This window comes from Leptodactylus fuscus, chromosome 5 (genome assembly GCF_031893055.1).
Source record: "Leptodactylus fuscus isolate aLepFus1 chromosome 5, aLepFus1.hap2, whole genome shotgun sequence".
Taxonomy (NCBI): domain Eukaryota; kingdom Metazoa; phylum Chordata; class Amphibia; order Anura; family Leptodactylidae; genus Leptodactylus; species Leptodactylus fuscus.
The window spans coordinates 49,265,989-49,281,319 of record NC_134269.1 but is presented as its reverse complement, the minus strand read 5'-3'; the positions used below and the strand labels follow the sequence as shown (position 1 = coordinate 49,281,319).

At 43.4% G+C, this 15,331-nt stretch overlaps 1 protein-coding gene across 3 annotated transcripts in view; it reads right to left on the bottom strand.

Moving 5' to 3' along the window:
- Positions 1 to 15,331, bottom strand: part of RASGRF1 (Ras protein specific guanine nucleotide releasing factor 1) — a 43,055-nt gene that overhangs the window by 15,032 nt on the left and 12,692 nt on the right. For 2 of the 3 annotated variants that reach the window (XM_075273136.1, XM_075273137.1), the window contains exons 4-14: positions 12,726 to 12,815; positions 12,382 to 12,635; positions 12,190 to 12,269; positions 11,901 to 12,094; positions 10,262 to 10,371; positions 10,029 to 10,147; positions 7,647 to 7,807; positions 5,059 to 5,116; positions 4,736 to 4,872; positions 2,381 to 2,463; positions 1,267 to 1,515 (exon numbers count right to left, since the gene is read on the bottom strand). In XM_075273136.1, the coding sequence (XP_075129237.1) occupies positions 1,267 to 1,515; positions 2,381 to 2,463; positions 4,736 to 4,872; positions 5,059 to 5,116; positions 7,647 to 7,807; positions 10,029 to 10,147; positions 10,262 to 10,371; positions 11,901 to 12,094; positions 12,190 to 12,269; positions 12,382 to 12,635; positions 12,726 to 12,815 (1,535 nt within the window). Of the gene's footprint in view, positions 1 to 1,266; positions 1,516 to 2,380; positions 2,464 to 4,543; positions 4,681 to 4,735; positions 4,873 to 5,058; positions 5,117 to 7,646; positions 7,808 to 10,028; positions 10,148 to 10,261; positions 10,372 to 11,900; positions 12,095 to 12,189; positions 12,270 to 12,381; positions 12,636 to 12,725; positions 12,816 to 15,331 lie in introns of those variants that run through there. The other variant, XM_075273138.1, reaches the window with a different exon arrangement.

The following is a 15,331-nucleotide window of genomic DNA, read 5'->3' as shown; positions in this document are numbered from 1 at the left end:
AAAAAAAGCCTCCCATTGAGTTCAATGGGTAGCGCGCGTAAGACCGAATCCATTGAAGTCAATGGGATTCTGTTTTACTGTGCTCACTCTGACACGTGTTTATGTGTCAGACTGAGCGGCGCGTTATAGCCTTAGTTTGTAAATAGGCCCAATCATTACAGTGTCCATTCAAGTAGACCCCGCACTGACCATTTAATCAATATATTACATGCAAATGGTGGGATTATACAACGATTATCTTATATAAAACAAAAACACAACATATACTCACCTAATCCTGTTCCTATGGAGTTGCTGGAAGAGATGTCTCTGCCTCGGCGCCTGTTGTGCCTCCCTGCTGCACACATCATCAGCGAAAGCCTATATGGTGATAATAGCTCCTTGCTCCACCATTGTATTCAACGTTAAGGGACATGAAACAGCAGGGCAGCACCCGAAATGTGGGACTGTCCCACTTGATTGGGGTTGCTTAAAGGGGCCCACTACCCAGGGGCCTGATCCAGATGTACTGTTTGGACTTTGGCCCTGACTCACAGAATAGCCATGAGAGCTATGAATGTAAATATCCCTTATCACAGGTTTCTATTTACATCCATAGATTTTTTTTTAATGCACCCTGAAGTTCATCTCTACAAGTGATATTGAACTAGAAACTAAAAATAGACATTTACCACATCTATCACGCATCAGCTGTCCAGAGGTCCATTTGGTCCCTGTACTGTACTGCAGATAGTTCTGTGCCCTGAATAATGGCTGGACACAAATACTGCAGCTCTGCTCCCATTCAAGAAAAAATCCTGGGCAACCCCTTTAAGGCTAAGGCCCACGGGACGTGCCGCAGCAATACAGTGTTGCAAAAAAAAATGTGGCGGCAACGCAATGCGGTTCTTCCCACAGTGCTTTAAACAGAAAGTTTGCAGACTTTTCCTCCGTGGAATGTCTGTTACAATTATATCTATAGGGAAACCACTTGTGTTTCCGTAGATATAATTGACATGCTGCAGTTTTGGAAATTGGGGTGTGTTTGCACTGCGGATTTTACCGCAAAGTGGGCATGGGGATTCATTTGAATCCCATCCACTTTGCCTGTACTGTAAAACGCTGCTATTTTTTCCATGGTGTTTCTGCCGTGGGCAAATCACGGCTTTTCTGGCCTGTGAGGCCCCAGCCTAACAAAGGAAAGAATAACTCAGACAATTCTCCCATTTGTCTATACATATCAGGCGTAAAGTGTCAAGTGTGACTTTCTTTGGTCTCAGTACCCACCTGGCAGGGATTGCACTGACTGGTTTCCTATAGATAGCTATGAGCTTGTCAAGAACAATATCAGCAGTAGTGAAGACTCGATAAGAGTGCAGGAAAGTGTTTAGGAAGTCAATGCTTAAGAAGCGCAGGTCTGTAAGACGTTCCAGTAAGCGTTCGACACTTGCGTAGCGTATCTGGAGAACCTTGCACGAGTTCATTGTTTTACTGAATCGAATGTCAATATCATCACAGTACAGGCTGCTGTCTGACCTATGGAAACAGAGTTCCAGAAAAGTATATGCATACTTATATTTAACACATGACACAACAAAATAATAATAAAATAACAATTCTATGCCATATTCACAGTACTTGCTTGGTAGAACTCCCCTAGCATTGAATCTAGTGAACCCTCTTCATTGACTTTAGTCATAGCACTAGTTGAAACGGAGATCATAGATGCAGGTCCCAGAGGTGGACCCTACATGGATATGCCATAAATGTCAGAGATGACAGTATCCCTTTAAATAACCCAAAGCCAGAAGCATTAAAAGAGTACTTTCAATGCTGGATTCAAAAGCTTTCCAAAATCCTTTTTTCAATTGTACACGTACCCTGTACAGAAGAGATGACCCCTTTGCAACTTCTCTATTTAGTCATACAAACAGTACAAGAGTCTCATGCTCAGGATCCCAAAGAGATAGGCTGATTTCTCCAGAATGGAAACTATGTATTACGCCAATTCATTTGAATGGAAGTTGCTGTATGTAATACTAAATGTCACCTGCAGTGGGCGCTGCAGGATTCAGTAAAAATGGTTGCTATCTGCATCTTCCTTAGTAGTGAAAAAGCAGTTCAAAAGTATCAGCAGCCGACCTACAGTGGTCAAATACCACCAAAGCAAGTTATGGCTTGGACATCCACCAATCCCTAGAACCCATACATGAATGGAGCGGCAGGTCATGTGTACATGCTGCTGCTCTATTCATTCTCTATGGAACTGTCAAAGATTGCAGACTACAGCTTCAGTTCTTTAACATATGTGTAATAGATATATGTAACAGGTTATTGGTTTTATTCTCACATATAGTTATGAGCTTATATAATGTTCTAGGATTATAGATTCTCCACTCACTTGATCATCTGGGGAACAGTGACCTTGGAATTCTCCTCAAAGGCATTCATCATCAGTCCATTACAGCGAATGTTATCCACACACTAGAGAGCAGACTCAGGGTCAGGTGTAGGTAGAGAGAGACTCATAGAGAATGGAACAACATGGAGGGGAATAATGGGGTGCAGAAGAGACCAACAAGGACAAATGTAGAACAACACCAGTCTGTCGCCAACTCTACACAGCAGCAAGCAGATTCTTCCACATGGTTTACAAGAACAAGGACGATATATTTTGTACCTGTATTAATTACCCTGCGTTATACTTTTTAACTGTGATACACTATAACTAGCTTTAAATGACAAGTGAAATCTATGACTTAAAGAGGACCTTTCATGAGTTGGGGCACATGCGGTTTTATATACCGCGAGAAAGCTGACAGTGTGCTGAATTCAGCGTACTGTCGGCTTTCACGATCTGTGCCCCAGGTGAAGAGCTATCGGTGCCGGTACCGTAGCTCTTCACAGTCAGAAGGGCATTCCTGACAGTCAGTCAGGGACGCCCTTCTTCACAGCAGCGCCTATAGCTCTGTACTGTGAGAGAGGGGAGGAACGCCTCCTCCCTCCACTCCTGCTAGTGCTCGTCTATGGACAAGTACTGTGAGGAGAGGGAGGAGGCGTTCCTCCCCGCTCTCACAGTATAGCGCTATAGGCGCTGCTGTGAAGAAGGGCGTCCCTGACTGACTGTCAGGAACGCCCTTCTGACTGTAAAGAGCTACGGTACCGGGACTGATAGCTCTTCACCTGGGGCACAGATCGTGAAAGCCGACAGTGCTCTGAATTCATCGCCCTGTTGGCTTTCCAGCGGTATATAAAACCGCATGTGCCCCAACTCATGAAAGGTCCTCTTTAAGACTAAAGCTGGGAAACTTTACGGGGAATTTACTAAACGTTTTGTGCTACTTTTATAAAGTGCAAAAGTGACATATTATGGTGCATGCCAGATTTGTGTTAGAATTTGCGACTTGTCTCGCCTCCTTTAACTTTTTAAAACCATTAAGAAAAGTGGGTGAGGTTAACTAGGAGGGCTGGCCCGCTCTGTGCCGCCATATTTATTATGTTTATGCTAAAAAATGGGGCAAAAAGCAAAGATGTGCAAATATACATATGGTTTTGCTTTTCTAAGAGACATGTACATTTTAGGCCAACTTCAATCAGTGTAACATTACTATATAAGGCCAGTTTTAGGCTAAGGCTACATGTGTTGGATCTACTGTAGGTATACACAGCAGATATTTCACAGCAGACCTGTACTAAAAAACAGATGAAAATGTGGCTGACTTTGAATCATGATTCCCATTCAGCTAACCCAACTTTCAACCTTTGCACTGCCAAGTTGAAAATCATGTCTGAACAAGCTGCAATAATTGATATTTGTTCAACTCCCATCCACTACATTGCTGCTCTAGTATGCAGCGGGATAGTCACTTACATAGGTGTCCCAATCCTTAGGGCCCTTTCAGACAATGAAAAATGAATTGAGGAGTTGCAGAAGAGCTCTCACTCGCTGATCAGCCGCAGATGAATGTGTCTCCATCCGCAGGTTCTGCAGCAGATCCACGGTAAAATGGAGCAAGATGCTTATTTTTTTCAGGGTCCTGCTTCAATCTCTGCCTCCCATTGAAAACAACGGTCGGCAGATACAGAGCAGAACCCATCTCAAAATCAATGCCAAATTCCTACAAGGTAACATACTCTTAAAGGGGTTTTCTAGCAGGATAATTTTATTTTGCTACAAGCATTACTGACTGATACCCTTTTACTTCTGTTGTGACACTTTAGATTCCTGCTGGTATCTACATCCTAGTCCCGTCTCAACTTAGGAAAGGGTGGAATTGCCCATTTATCACTAGCTGGGGTTTGCCACCATTGTGATTAACTAAGAAGTCAATTTCAGCCATTTTCTTTGTGCCCAGATGCAACCCGAAAATAGAGACCAGCAGGGACCCCATAGACCAAAATGGAGGGGGATTGTTGAGATTAATCATTCTTATTTGATTTTTTAACCAACTCCACATCGTTGCTTAAAATTCTTATTCCGCTGCTAAACTCAATTAAGAAATCTGCCTTATTGTGTATTGTGTAATGTAAAAGGTAATAGAAACAGATAAAATAAGGAGGATACCACATTCAGAGTCATTCAGAGACTGGTTGAAAGACGAAGAAACATACAGCCGGGTTCCTTGAGACTGGATAAAATGACCACTAGTAGTGGGAAGACTAAAAATATGGTAGTGGTGATGATACCATGAAGATGGAAAGACATCATGTCATTTATGGTGGCAAGGAGATGACACAGTGATGACACAGTGGTGACCTGGCTGATGTCACTGGTCCATGCTGCTTTCTCCTGCCTGGAAGATGCCAGCAGAATGACAACAAATGGTGCAGAATCTTTGGGTTCCACTGAGATCTTAAAGTCCAAGTGATCCCCATCCTGTGTGGGAGGTCTGTCTGCAACAGGAGACAGTGGACAACATGGTAAGTATGCATGGAGAAAGCATGCCATGTTATAGAGCACAGTAAAAAGATGATATAAGGGACAGCATCTTTTTGGTTTAATGCTAAATAAATTAGGTGTCATGGGGGTGAAATAGCCAATAGTAAAGGTTATTTGGCGTTTGCATTGGCTGTACTAACTGTCATCGTCATCCTGGTCTTCTAGTAATGTGCAGTCCATCAGTGATACCACTCCGTTCTAGAAGACAAGTAGAAAAGGACGATGAAAGATTCAGCAGATATGTTCAGTGCTCAACATGACAACTAGACATAACAGAGATATACTAGGATCCAAACCAGCAATTCGAGCTCTGGCAAACCAAACACAACTGGAGAGCTTTGTGGCCTAGAGACACCTCTTAGGAATCACAAAGACATTGTGCCAGCTGGCTAGACACTGAAATAACAACTTTAAATCTTTTATTCAATCAGAAACTACAGTAGTGTTGGCATCAGCAAAGTCATTGTTAGGATGTGAAAGGAGATGTGTAACTGTATGTACTACCAGAGACGCATCCCAGCACCGGGACTCCAGGGACATGTGTAATATGTATGTTGCTCAATAAATTACTGTATGTCCATCATCATCTCTGCCTGAATATATAAAATATAGTCTATTCATGATCAAAAAGGGACCTAATTGTCATATTACAAATTCTAGTGACCCAGGAGAGTGACAAAAATGAGAATGGCAATAGTTATTAACCTCCAGTATACCATAAACACCTTACAACCTTCAAGACACCATACAGGTTATGGTATACCACAAACCTTCCAGGACACCATACACTCTCCAGGACACCATACACTCTCCAGGACACCATACACTCTCCAGGACACCATACACTCTCCAGGACACCATACACTCTCCAGGACACCATACACTCTCCAGGACACCATACACCCTCCAGGACACCATACACCCTCCAGGACACCATAAACCCTCCAGGACACCATACACTCTCCAGGACACCATACACTCTCCAGGACACCATAAACCCTCCAGGACACCATACACTCTCCAGGACACCATACACTCTCCAGGACACCATACGCTCTCCAGGACACCATACGCTCTCCAGGACACCATACGCTCTCCAGGACACCATACGCTCTCCAGGACATCATAAACCCTCCAGGACACCATACACTCTCCAGGACACCATACACTCTACAGGACACCATACACCCTCCAGGACACCATAAACCCTCCTGGACATCATACACTCTCCAGGACACCATAAACTCTCCAGGACACCATACACTCTCCAGGACACCATACGCTCTCCAGGACACCATACGCTCTCCAGGACACCATACGCTCTCCAGGACATCATAAACCCTCCAGGACACCATACGCTCTCCAGGACATCATAAACCCTCCAGTACACCATACGCTCTCCAGGACATCATAAACCCTCCAGTACACCATACACTCTCCAGGACACCATACACTCTCCAGGACACCATACACTCTCCAGGACACCATACGCTCTCCAGGACACCATACGCTCTCCAGGACACCATAAACCCTCCAGGACACCATACACTCTCCAGGACACCATACACTCTCCAGGACACCATACACTCTCCAGGACACCATAAACCCTCCAGGACACCATACACTCTCCAGGACACCATACACTCTCCAGGACACCATACAGGTTCCAGTAGATCATAAACCCTCCAGGACACTATACAGGATCCAGTATATCATAAACCCTCCAGGACACTATACAATCTCTAGGACACTATACAACCTCCAGTATGTCCTAGGCAAGCGTACATACGCTGTGGACCAGGTGAGGATAGAAAGTCACTGCCAGGGACCTCTAGCAGTGTCTTATCTACACAAGAAAAGGACTGAGCAGCTGAAATCCAACTGTCCAAGACTTATTTCCACCAACATCTGCCATTGGGACATAGTTGGGACTCTTCATTAGATGTTTGTACGATCCCAATAAAATTGGCAAGTTCTGCTGACAATTCTTTAATATGTATGTCCAGCTTACAGGGGTTGTTTCATTACAGATACTTATTCCTTATCCACATAAGGGTAAGTGTTACATGTCTGGGATTTTGACTTTTCCGGCAATAAGGAGAATTGGGGACTGATAGTCCCTCTGCATAATCCATGTGTACAAAGTGCCAGTGTGCTTGCATGACGGATGCTCTATTCATTGCTATGGGGCTGCCAGAACTACAATCTATTGTAGCCCCATAGTAAGGGAATAACATGCCGGTCACAAAAGTGATCCGGCGCTTCATTCACAGAATGGATGCCGGGGAACCTTCAATCTCTCATTGTCCTAATCACAGAGAGAGCCACCAGCTGAACCCCCAGCAATGCAACACTTGTCATAGGGAACAAGTGTTTGTAATGTAATATCCCTATTAACTATGTCAGTATACTTGCCTTGACTGATTAAATATACACATTGACATTTCCTGTAGTTTCTAATGATTTATTAGATTGATGACACTGCTGCATTTCATTCTGGGGGATTTTTTTCCTCTATCAGAACCTTGTACTGTTCACAGTATAAAAACTGCAACTAGAATGCAAAAGGCACAAGAAGCAAAGCTTGCTAGAAGAATCTAGCTTAGACACGGGGCAGATTTCTGGATGCATTCCTTAGTAAGAATATTTTATAGACCCGTACATAATAAATAACATTACTCCATTTACTGTACAATGGTGTTGACCACTATACATGTGTTGGTCTTACCTTTGTGAGGTGCAGCTTCCCTCCAGAGCTACGTGTACAGATTAGAAGATGTTTGGAGAACAAGAAACATTGTCGCTCTCCCTCCTTCCGCAGAGATAAAGACCCCAGCCGCCCGCGTGTCATCCTACTTTTCTCTGACATTGGCACTTGAATCAGGCAACCTGCAATTTTAAGAGGACCTATCATTTCCCCATTGACATTGTCACCTTAAGCGCTTCATAAATAACACACTTCAGGAAATAAAAGAGTTATTTTATCTTCTGTACTAACTTCCCACAGTATAGTATGATACAGTATATTTCTATCTGGAAACCATCTGACCAGGGATATTCTTTCAATGGTTTGCTCTGCTTCGCCCATTGGTGGGTACCTGGTGCCCCACAGACGCCCTCCCTTTGTCCCCTTAGTTCTGCCTAGTGTTTTAGAGGAGACATATTAAATACAAGCCCCATTTACCATCGCAAGTTAGTGAAGGTATTTCCCGAGGCAGCACAAATTCTAGGAGCCATGAGGATGTGTAGTTTCTTGGGGAGCATGATAGTGCACAGTTTTTTGGGATGTACAATTGTGCTGTTTCTATTGGTTTATATGACTGCAACATGGAATGTAAATGAATCTTCTTTCCGTAAAGCTGAGCCTCTAGTGCCGCCTGTTGAAAGGCAGCAATTAAAATCAGGGTTCTATAAAGTTGCCTTAGGTTAAGGCCCCACGGGTCGACCCGCAGCTATAAAGCACTGCAGGAAAAACCGCAGCAGGAACGCATCGCAGTTCTTCTCGCAGAGTTTTCCTCTGAGGACTTTCTGTTACAATTATATCTACCGGGAAGCCGCCGGTGTTTCCGTAGATATAATTGACATGCTACGATTTCCAAAATCGTGGTGTTTCCGGCCTTAACATTTTTTATTGGATAGTGAGTTAATAAGTGCAGGTCATAGATGGGTTAAAGAGGTTGTATGTTGATATAACACTTCTTTTATTAAAGTTCATTCAGGACACTATATAGGTTATGGTCCCCTGAGCCCAAATGAATTACCGTATTTTTCGGACTATAAGACGCACTTTTTTTCCCCAAAATTTTTGGGGAAAAGAAGGGTGCGTCTTATAGTCTGAAGGTGGCGCCTGGCATCCGCTGTAATAGAGAGGCGGAAGCCGGCAAGTGATAGACGCCATTACAGGTGCCGGGGCCTGAGACATCGCTGCGCTCCTCTGCCCTGCATGAAGCCAGGCAGCGGCAGGGGCTCCTCCGTCCCCCCGCTGCTGGCTTCATGAAGGGCAGAGGATCGTAGCGATGTCTCAGGCCCCGGCGTCTATCCCTCCCCGGCATCCGCCTCTCTAGTACAGCGGATGCCGGGTCAGTATCCGTGGCCCCTTCTCCCCCGGGGGCGGTCCCCACCGGCCCCGTACCTGTAAAGTTGCAGGCCGGCTCCTGCGCGGCGATATCGCAGGAGCCAACCTGTCCGGGTGACAGCCGGGAGCCTAATGAGGCTCCCCGGCCTGTCACTGCTATATATTATTATTGCGGCTGGTCTCTATGACCAGCCGCCGTAATACTAATATACAGAATGTCCCATAGACGGCAATACAGTTGTATTGCCGTCTATGGGACTTGCGATCAAGTGACCGCAGGTTCAAGCCCCCGGGGGGAATAAAATAGTTAAAAAAAAAAAAAAGCTTTAAAAATATGAAATAAATAAAAGTTCTAAATCACCTCCTGTTTTTTTTTTCAATACAAGGTGATCTAAGCAATAGATATCCCCCAAAATGGTATAACTAAAAAGTACAGCTGGCCCCGCAAAAAAAAACGCTCTATGCATCCCCGTACAGCTGCAGGGTCACCTGTCAATGTGGCCTTGCAGCTGTTGCAAAACTACAACTCCCATATAATAAATATTTTACCAGTTTTTGCTTCAAAATTTTTTTTCCCTATTTTCCTCCTCTAAAACCTAGGTGCGTCTTATAGTCCGAAAAATACGGTACTTTGAAGAGCATAGTGGGGAAGAAGAAGTCTCTGCTGCTGGCACTTTGCATTGAGATCACATGGCCGACTCTGCACTACACTATAGATCTGTATCTGGAGTAGAGCAGAGTCGCTGATCTCACAGGGAACTGGAGCAGCAGCGGGGGGCTGAGGAGTTAGACCTCTGCGAAGCAAATCATCGGGGGTGGTGGGGGGACCATAACCATTTCTATCACCACACAATCGTTTTAAAGGTTCCACCTACATGGCCAAACACTTCTGAATTGCTAAACAGTAAAACTATATTGGAGCTATTAAAAAAGGAGGTTCGGCTGGATTTAACTTAATTCACCTAAGAAAAACATTACTTTGTCACATACTACATCGTAACAAAATAGTACCCACGGGTCCGATGTATATCATACCTTGACGCACAAAGGTCTGACTGGTATCAAGCAATATTTCACAGCCTTCAACAATCATCCTCTCAATGGCCAAATTCTTCCGGATATTTTCTGTTTCACTGACTTCATCATGCATTATCCTGAGGAAGACAAGAATATATATCTGTACTGGGCAGTTACGTTTATTAATCTGCTATATCATCTGATCACAGTCTACAACAAGCAGTACAATAGTATAAAGTAGCTGGCCTCACCTTGACAGCTCTTCCAGCTTGGACTTGGCATACTCCAGACTGTTGCGCTCCACGTGCTCATGTGGAGTATGAGCCAGTAATTCATGTAATGTGAGGATATAACGTGGGATCTACAAAGAACAGGTAAATAATGCATTATCTGCATCTCTGTCATTACCCAGATTAAAGGGGAACTCTACCAGAAACCAAAGCCTCAATGGACTCAGTATTCATAGAGATGATATTACATTATATTTTATTATGCAGAAAGCCAGAAGACACAGCACTGACTTCAGACATCACAAATGGACAATGGACTACAATTTAAGGATAAGGTGCCATGTAGTGAAACACAGCTAAAAAAAAACGTTGCAGAAAAAAATCTAATTTTTTGCTGCATTTTTAATTCCTCTCTTAGATCTATAGGGGAAACACTCATTATTCCACCGCTAAAATGAACATTCTGCATTGAAAATACAGCTGTTTTGCAGATTTTTTTCCTGCAATGTGTGGATGAAAGTAACCATAATCACATTCACTTTGCTGATACTGTAAAAAAGGGTTCTAAAATTTTGGAGATGGAGTAGACATAATTTTGTCATCTGGCCACCAGATGTCAGTCCTGCAGCATCCCTCTATTATCAATACGTTAAATACAGATGTAGCCATGTAAGCTGACTTTTAACACGTTAACGCTAGGTTCACACGAGTGCTGAATCTCCATTGCTTGGGTCTGTCGGAGGACGAAAACAACGGAGAGGCATACTGCTAAAACAGCAATTACACAGACCTTGGCAGACCGCATTGACTATGAACGGGGTTCGACGGGTATATGTCATTTTTAAACTGAAACTGGCAGAAGACAAGGTCCTTCGTGCAGGACTTTTTCATCTGCCGATTTGCAGTGGACTCTGCACAGAAGTGACAGTAGTTTTAGTAAATAATTGCTAATCACTTTAACTTGACTTTTTCAATGGCTTTTTGTTGTAACATGTAAAGGTGCACCAAGTTATCAAATTTAAGTTGAAAGTGGCTATATCTGTATGGTGAGACACTAGTGACAATTGAAATAGATGGATTCCCAAATTGACCCCTTCTCTGGGTTAATTGGACTCCCCAAAGAGTGATGGTCTATTTAATTGATAACTTATCAATTTTTAAAATCATAGAGAAGCCCTTAAGGATGAGGTCCCATGTTGCGGAAACGCAGCTTTTTTGGCTGCAGATTTTGTTGTCCAAGCCAGAAGTGGATTGAGCAGAAGGTAGAAGTATAAGAACTTCCGATCCTAATCCTTTTGTAGGCATTCTTGGCTTTGGCTCAAAAAATTGCAAAAAAAATCTGCAACAAACAAAGCTGTACTTCTAAAACGTGGGGCCTTAGCCTTAAATGGCTATTCCTATCTTGGAAAATCATAACTGAGACAGGAATAACTGGTTGTACATCCTAACCACTGCGTGGGACTTATGGAAACAGCCCAGCAAAGCAGTTCTATGCTGTTTCTGTAAGTCCCATACAAGTGAACAGGAGCTATGGAGACAATACAGAATAGCCATAAGTTAAATCCTGGTGGTCTAAAATTTGCAGCCAGTTATTCCCGTCTTGGCCATGATAAGCTTTTAACTAGTATAACCAGGGTAACCATTATTTAATGACAGAGACCTGGAACATTGGGTAGGTGAGAAAGGTTTCCAGAGTCCGCTCCTCACAGTCTGGTTTGGCCTCATATTGTTTCAGTAGTTTGTCAAAGTCTCGGTTCTGCTTGCAGTGAGCCAGGATCTGCAGACTGTACTGATGGTTCCGCACAAATTCTTGGTAAATGTTTAGCATTGGCAAAAGAATGTCAAAGAGATCAGCTAAGGAAAGAAACACAGAAAACCAGAGAAACCGAAATGAACAAAGATTGAAAAAATACCAGATGACAATACGACAAGCAGAAACCATATCTCACCCAACACCAGTGTGGGCCAGCTGGAGATTCTCGCCTTCAGACCCTGATAAAAGATCTGGTGCAAAAACATGATGGTTTCACTGCAAAAGAAAAAAGGTAAAGTACAGAAATACCATTAATAAAATGAAAAGACGTGTCAAATGTTAGAGATAAAGTTAGGAAATATAACATGGAAGGCTATGAAATGTCTACCTATTGAGAAAGATGCTGCTGACGTCATCGTGAGTGATCGGCGGCTTCTTTGAACTGGCCGCCATACGTAGAGGGCGCAGGAAGTTGTTGACCAGGATATGCAGTTGCTGCACATACTCTGCCTCTGCCTCCAACATGCTGAACACCACCTGGTTCCTCTTACGCATGCTGTCTGCATGCGGAGATCTTGAGTAATCCTGGATTATGCTCTTCCACTTCCGCCGGCATAGCCAACCACGTAAGAAGCTCTGCACCTGCAGATGGTGTACACAGACAGCATATAGAAGACAGTATAAAGGGCTCCATGACAATTCATGTTCATTGTAGGACACAGGTCGCTTTACCTTCTTTATTTTCTTGATGTCAGTGTCCTCAGTTGCCGCAGAGCTTGGAGTGGACTGAATCCGCTCATTGTCCTTCAGTAAAGATGCAATCTAGTAGAAGCATTTAGAAAGAAATACGCATTAAAACACGACATAGTTCACAATTATAAGATCTATGCTGACTATCGGCTAATATTTGATACAATAGAGCAGCAGGTCGGGTAGTGCACACATTGTGAAATTAATTCGGACCACCAGAGATAGCTGAAACAAGGCGCTTGGTTATCTTTGGCGCTTTGCATTGAATGAATAGAACAGTGCACACAATGCTCAGCCTGTGGCTCCATTCACACTGGGGCACTAAACATTCTAGTTTACGTGATTGGTTGGGATCCCAACAGGGTGACCCCCACCAATTAGCAAATTACCCCCTATCCTTTGAATAGGGGGTCATTTCTTGTTACTTGAATACCCCTTTCAAAAGATGATCTGTCAACTCCCCTGACAAGGCTATTTTGTAAAATCTTGCATTTCCAATTAAATAATATTTTTTTTTTTTTTGTACAATCCCTCTGCTATTCCTCCTGGAAATCTATTAATTAAAAAGTCAACCCAAGTGGGTATTATATAAAATGTACACTCCGGTACTGAGGACTGGTTACCTATAGAGGTAGCCCTATATTAGTGGTAGCACACTTGAATAAATGACACTACCACCAGTAGTATAATCTGACATATGTATATATTCCTCACAGGTGGTGCTATAAAGAGATAAGTGAGGTTCTATCATAAAGTCCCCCCCACTGTAGAGCTGCCTTAGGGGTCCGTCTACCACCACCATTTATATGGCAAGGACACTCTGGCCAAGCATAACTTTAATTCAATGTATAGTGCTTGTGAGTTAGACTATGAACAGTTGGAGTGGCTGCAACCCTACCAACATGTGGGGGCTAAGGGCTACAGGTTTCCAAAATTTGTGTGCCCATTGGCCATCACACGTGCATATGGCAGCCAACCTTGCCTAATCTTACCCTGAAGAACTGGATAGATTTTTGGCCACTAGTGGTGACCATTGTGCTCCTTTCATCTTAAGTGACATTCCTACTACATTTTCTGTCATTTTTTTCCCCATCAAGTGTATTTACTTTAGTAGTGGAAGAAAAAGTCCAGCAAAGGAAAAAATATGACGGAAGAAAGAATGTTCTTTACATTGGTGCGAATGAAGGATACCAGACAGAGGGGACTTTCATTTAATGTCCGTTGCTGTCTTCCTGTAATGGATGACAGCAACAGACATTAGCAACAGTAGTGTGAACCTTGCCCTCAATACTGCAAACACAAGGGGAAATGCATCATCTTTAGAGATGAGCGAGTAGTACTCGATCGAGTAGGTATTCGATCGAATACTACGGTATTCGAAATACCCGTACTCGATCGAGTACCACTCGCTATTCGAATGTAAAAGTTCGATGCAGAACCAGCATTGATTGGCCTAATGCTATACAGTCGGCCAATCAACGCTGGTTCTTCTCCTACCTTTAGAAGTCTTCTCCGTGCAGCTTCCCCACAGCGTCTTCCGGCTCTTCATTCACTCTGCAGGCATTGGGCCTGGGCAGAGCTGACTGCACATGTCCGCTTGTAGTGCGGGCATGCGCAGTCGGCTCTGCCCAGGCCCGATGCCTGCCAGAGTGAATGAAGAGCCGGAAGACGCCGCGGGGACGCTGAAAGGAGAAGATTTCTCGGAGGATCCAGCCCGACCCTCACTCGTGGACCTGGTAAGTATAATTTGATCAAACGTTGCCTACCCCTGAAACGAGCATTTTCCCCCCATAGACTATAATAGGGTTCGATATTCGATTCGAGTAGTCGAATATTTAGGGGCTACTTGATATGAATATCGAACCTCGAACATTTTACTGTTCGCTTATCTCTAATCATCTTGTAATGTATGAACCCTTCAAACTGCTCCGTAAATCTCTGCTTACAGCAAAAAATAAAACTCATGAAATAGAACTATATAAACTTTTTTGAACATTTCCCCTTTAAAAAAGTTTTCTGCGGTGATCCATTTATCTCAGGATTAGCGCGGGATTGAATAAAACTACCCCAGTCAATGATCGTCAATTGCTTATGAAAAGCACAAAATCTTATCGTCATAAATATTCAAAGTTTTCAGCTTTTAATATCAAATAATTCTCATTAGCACATCAAAGTGTCAGCAGCTGTGACACAGACATCACATCCCAATGACACCATGTCCTCCTCCTATTTATCTCAACACAAAAGGGAGCACTACATGAAAAGTACACAGCGCTGAACGCATTAACACTACACACAATGGAGGTAACTGCACATCATCACCTGTACACCCAATACTGCGCACATGTCAGGGGCCTATCGGAAAAGAAGGGGATGCGGGGGAGACCTCAAGGACTAGCAGTACATTTCAGTCTAAACTAAGTAAATCTGACATCATATACTAGGAAATGACCTAAACTGTAATTCCCTAACATGGTGCAATAAACTAGTGCTCTTCTTTTAAGAGGATATCCAGGACTATATTGATAGCTGCAGCCTCTTCACTACTTACCAAGCTCAGTGCTGTCTATAGTATAGTGGCTGTGCTT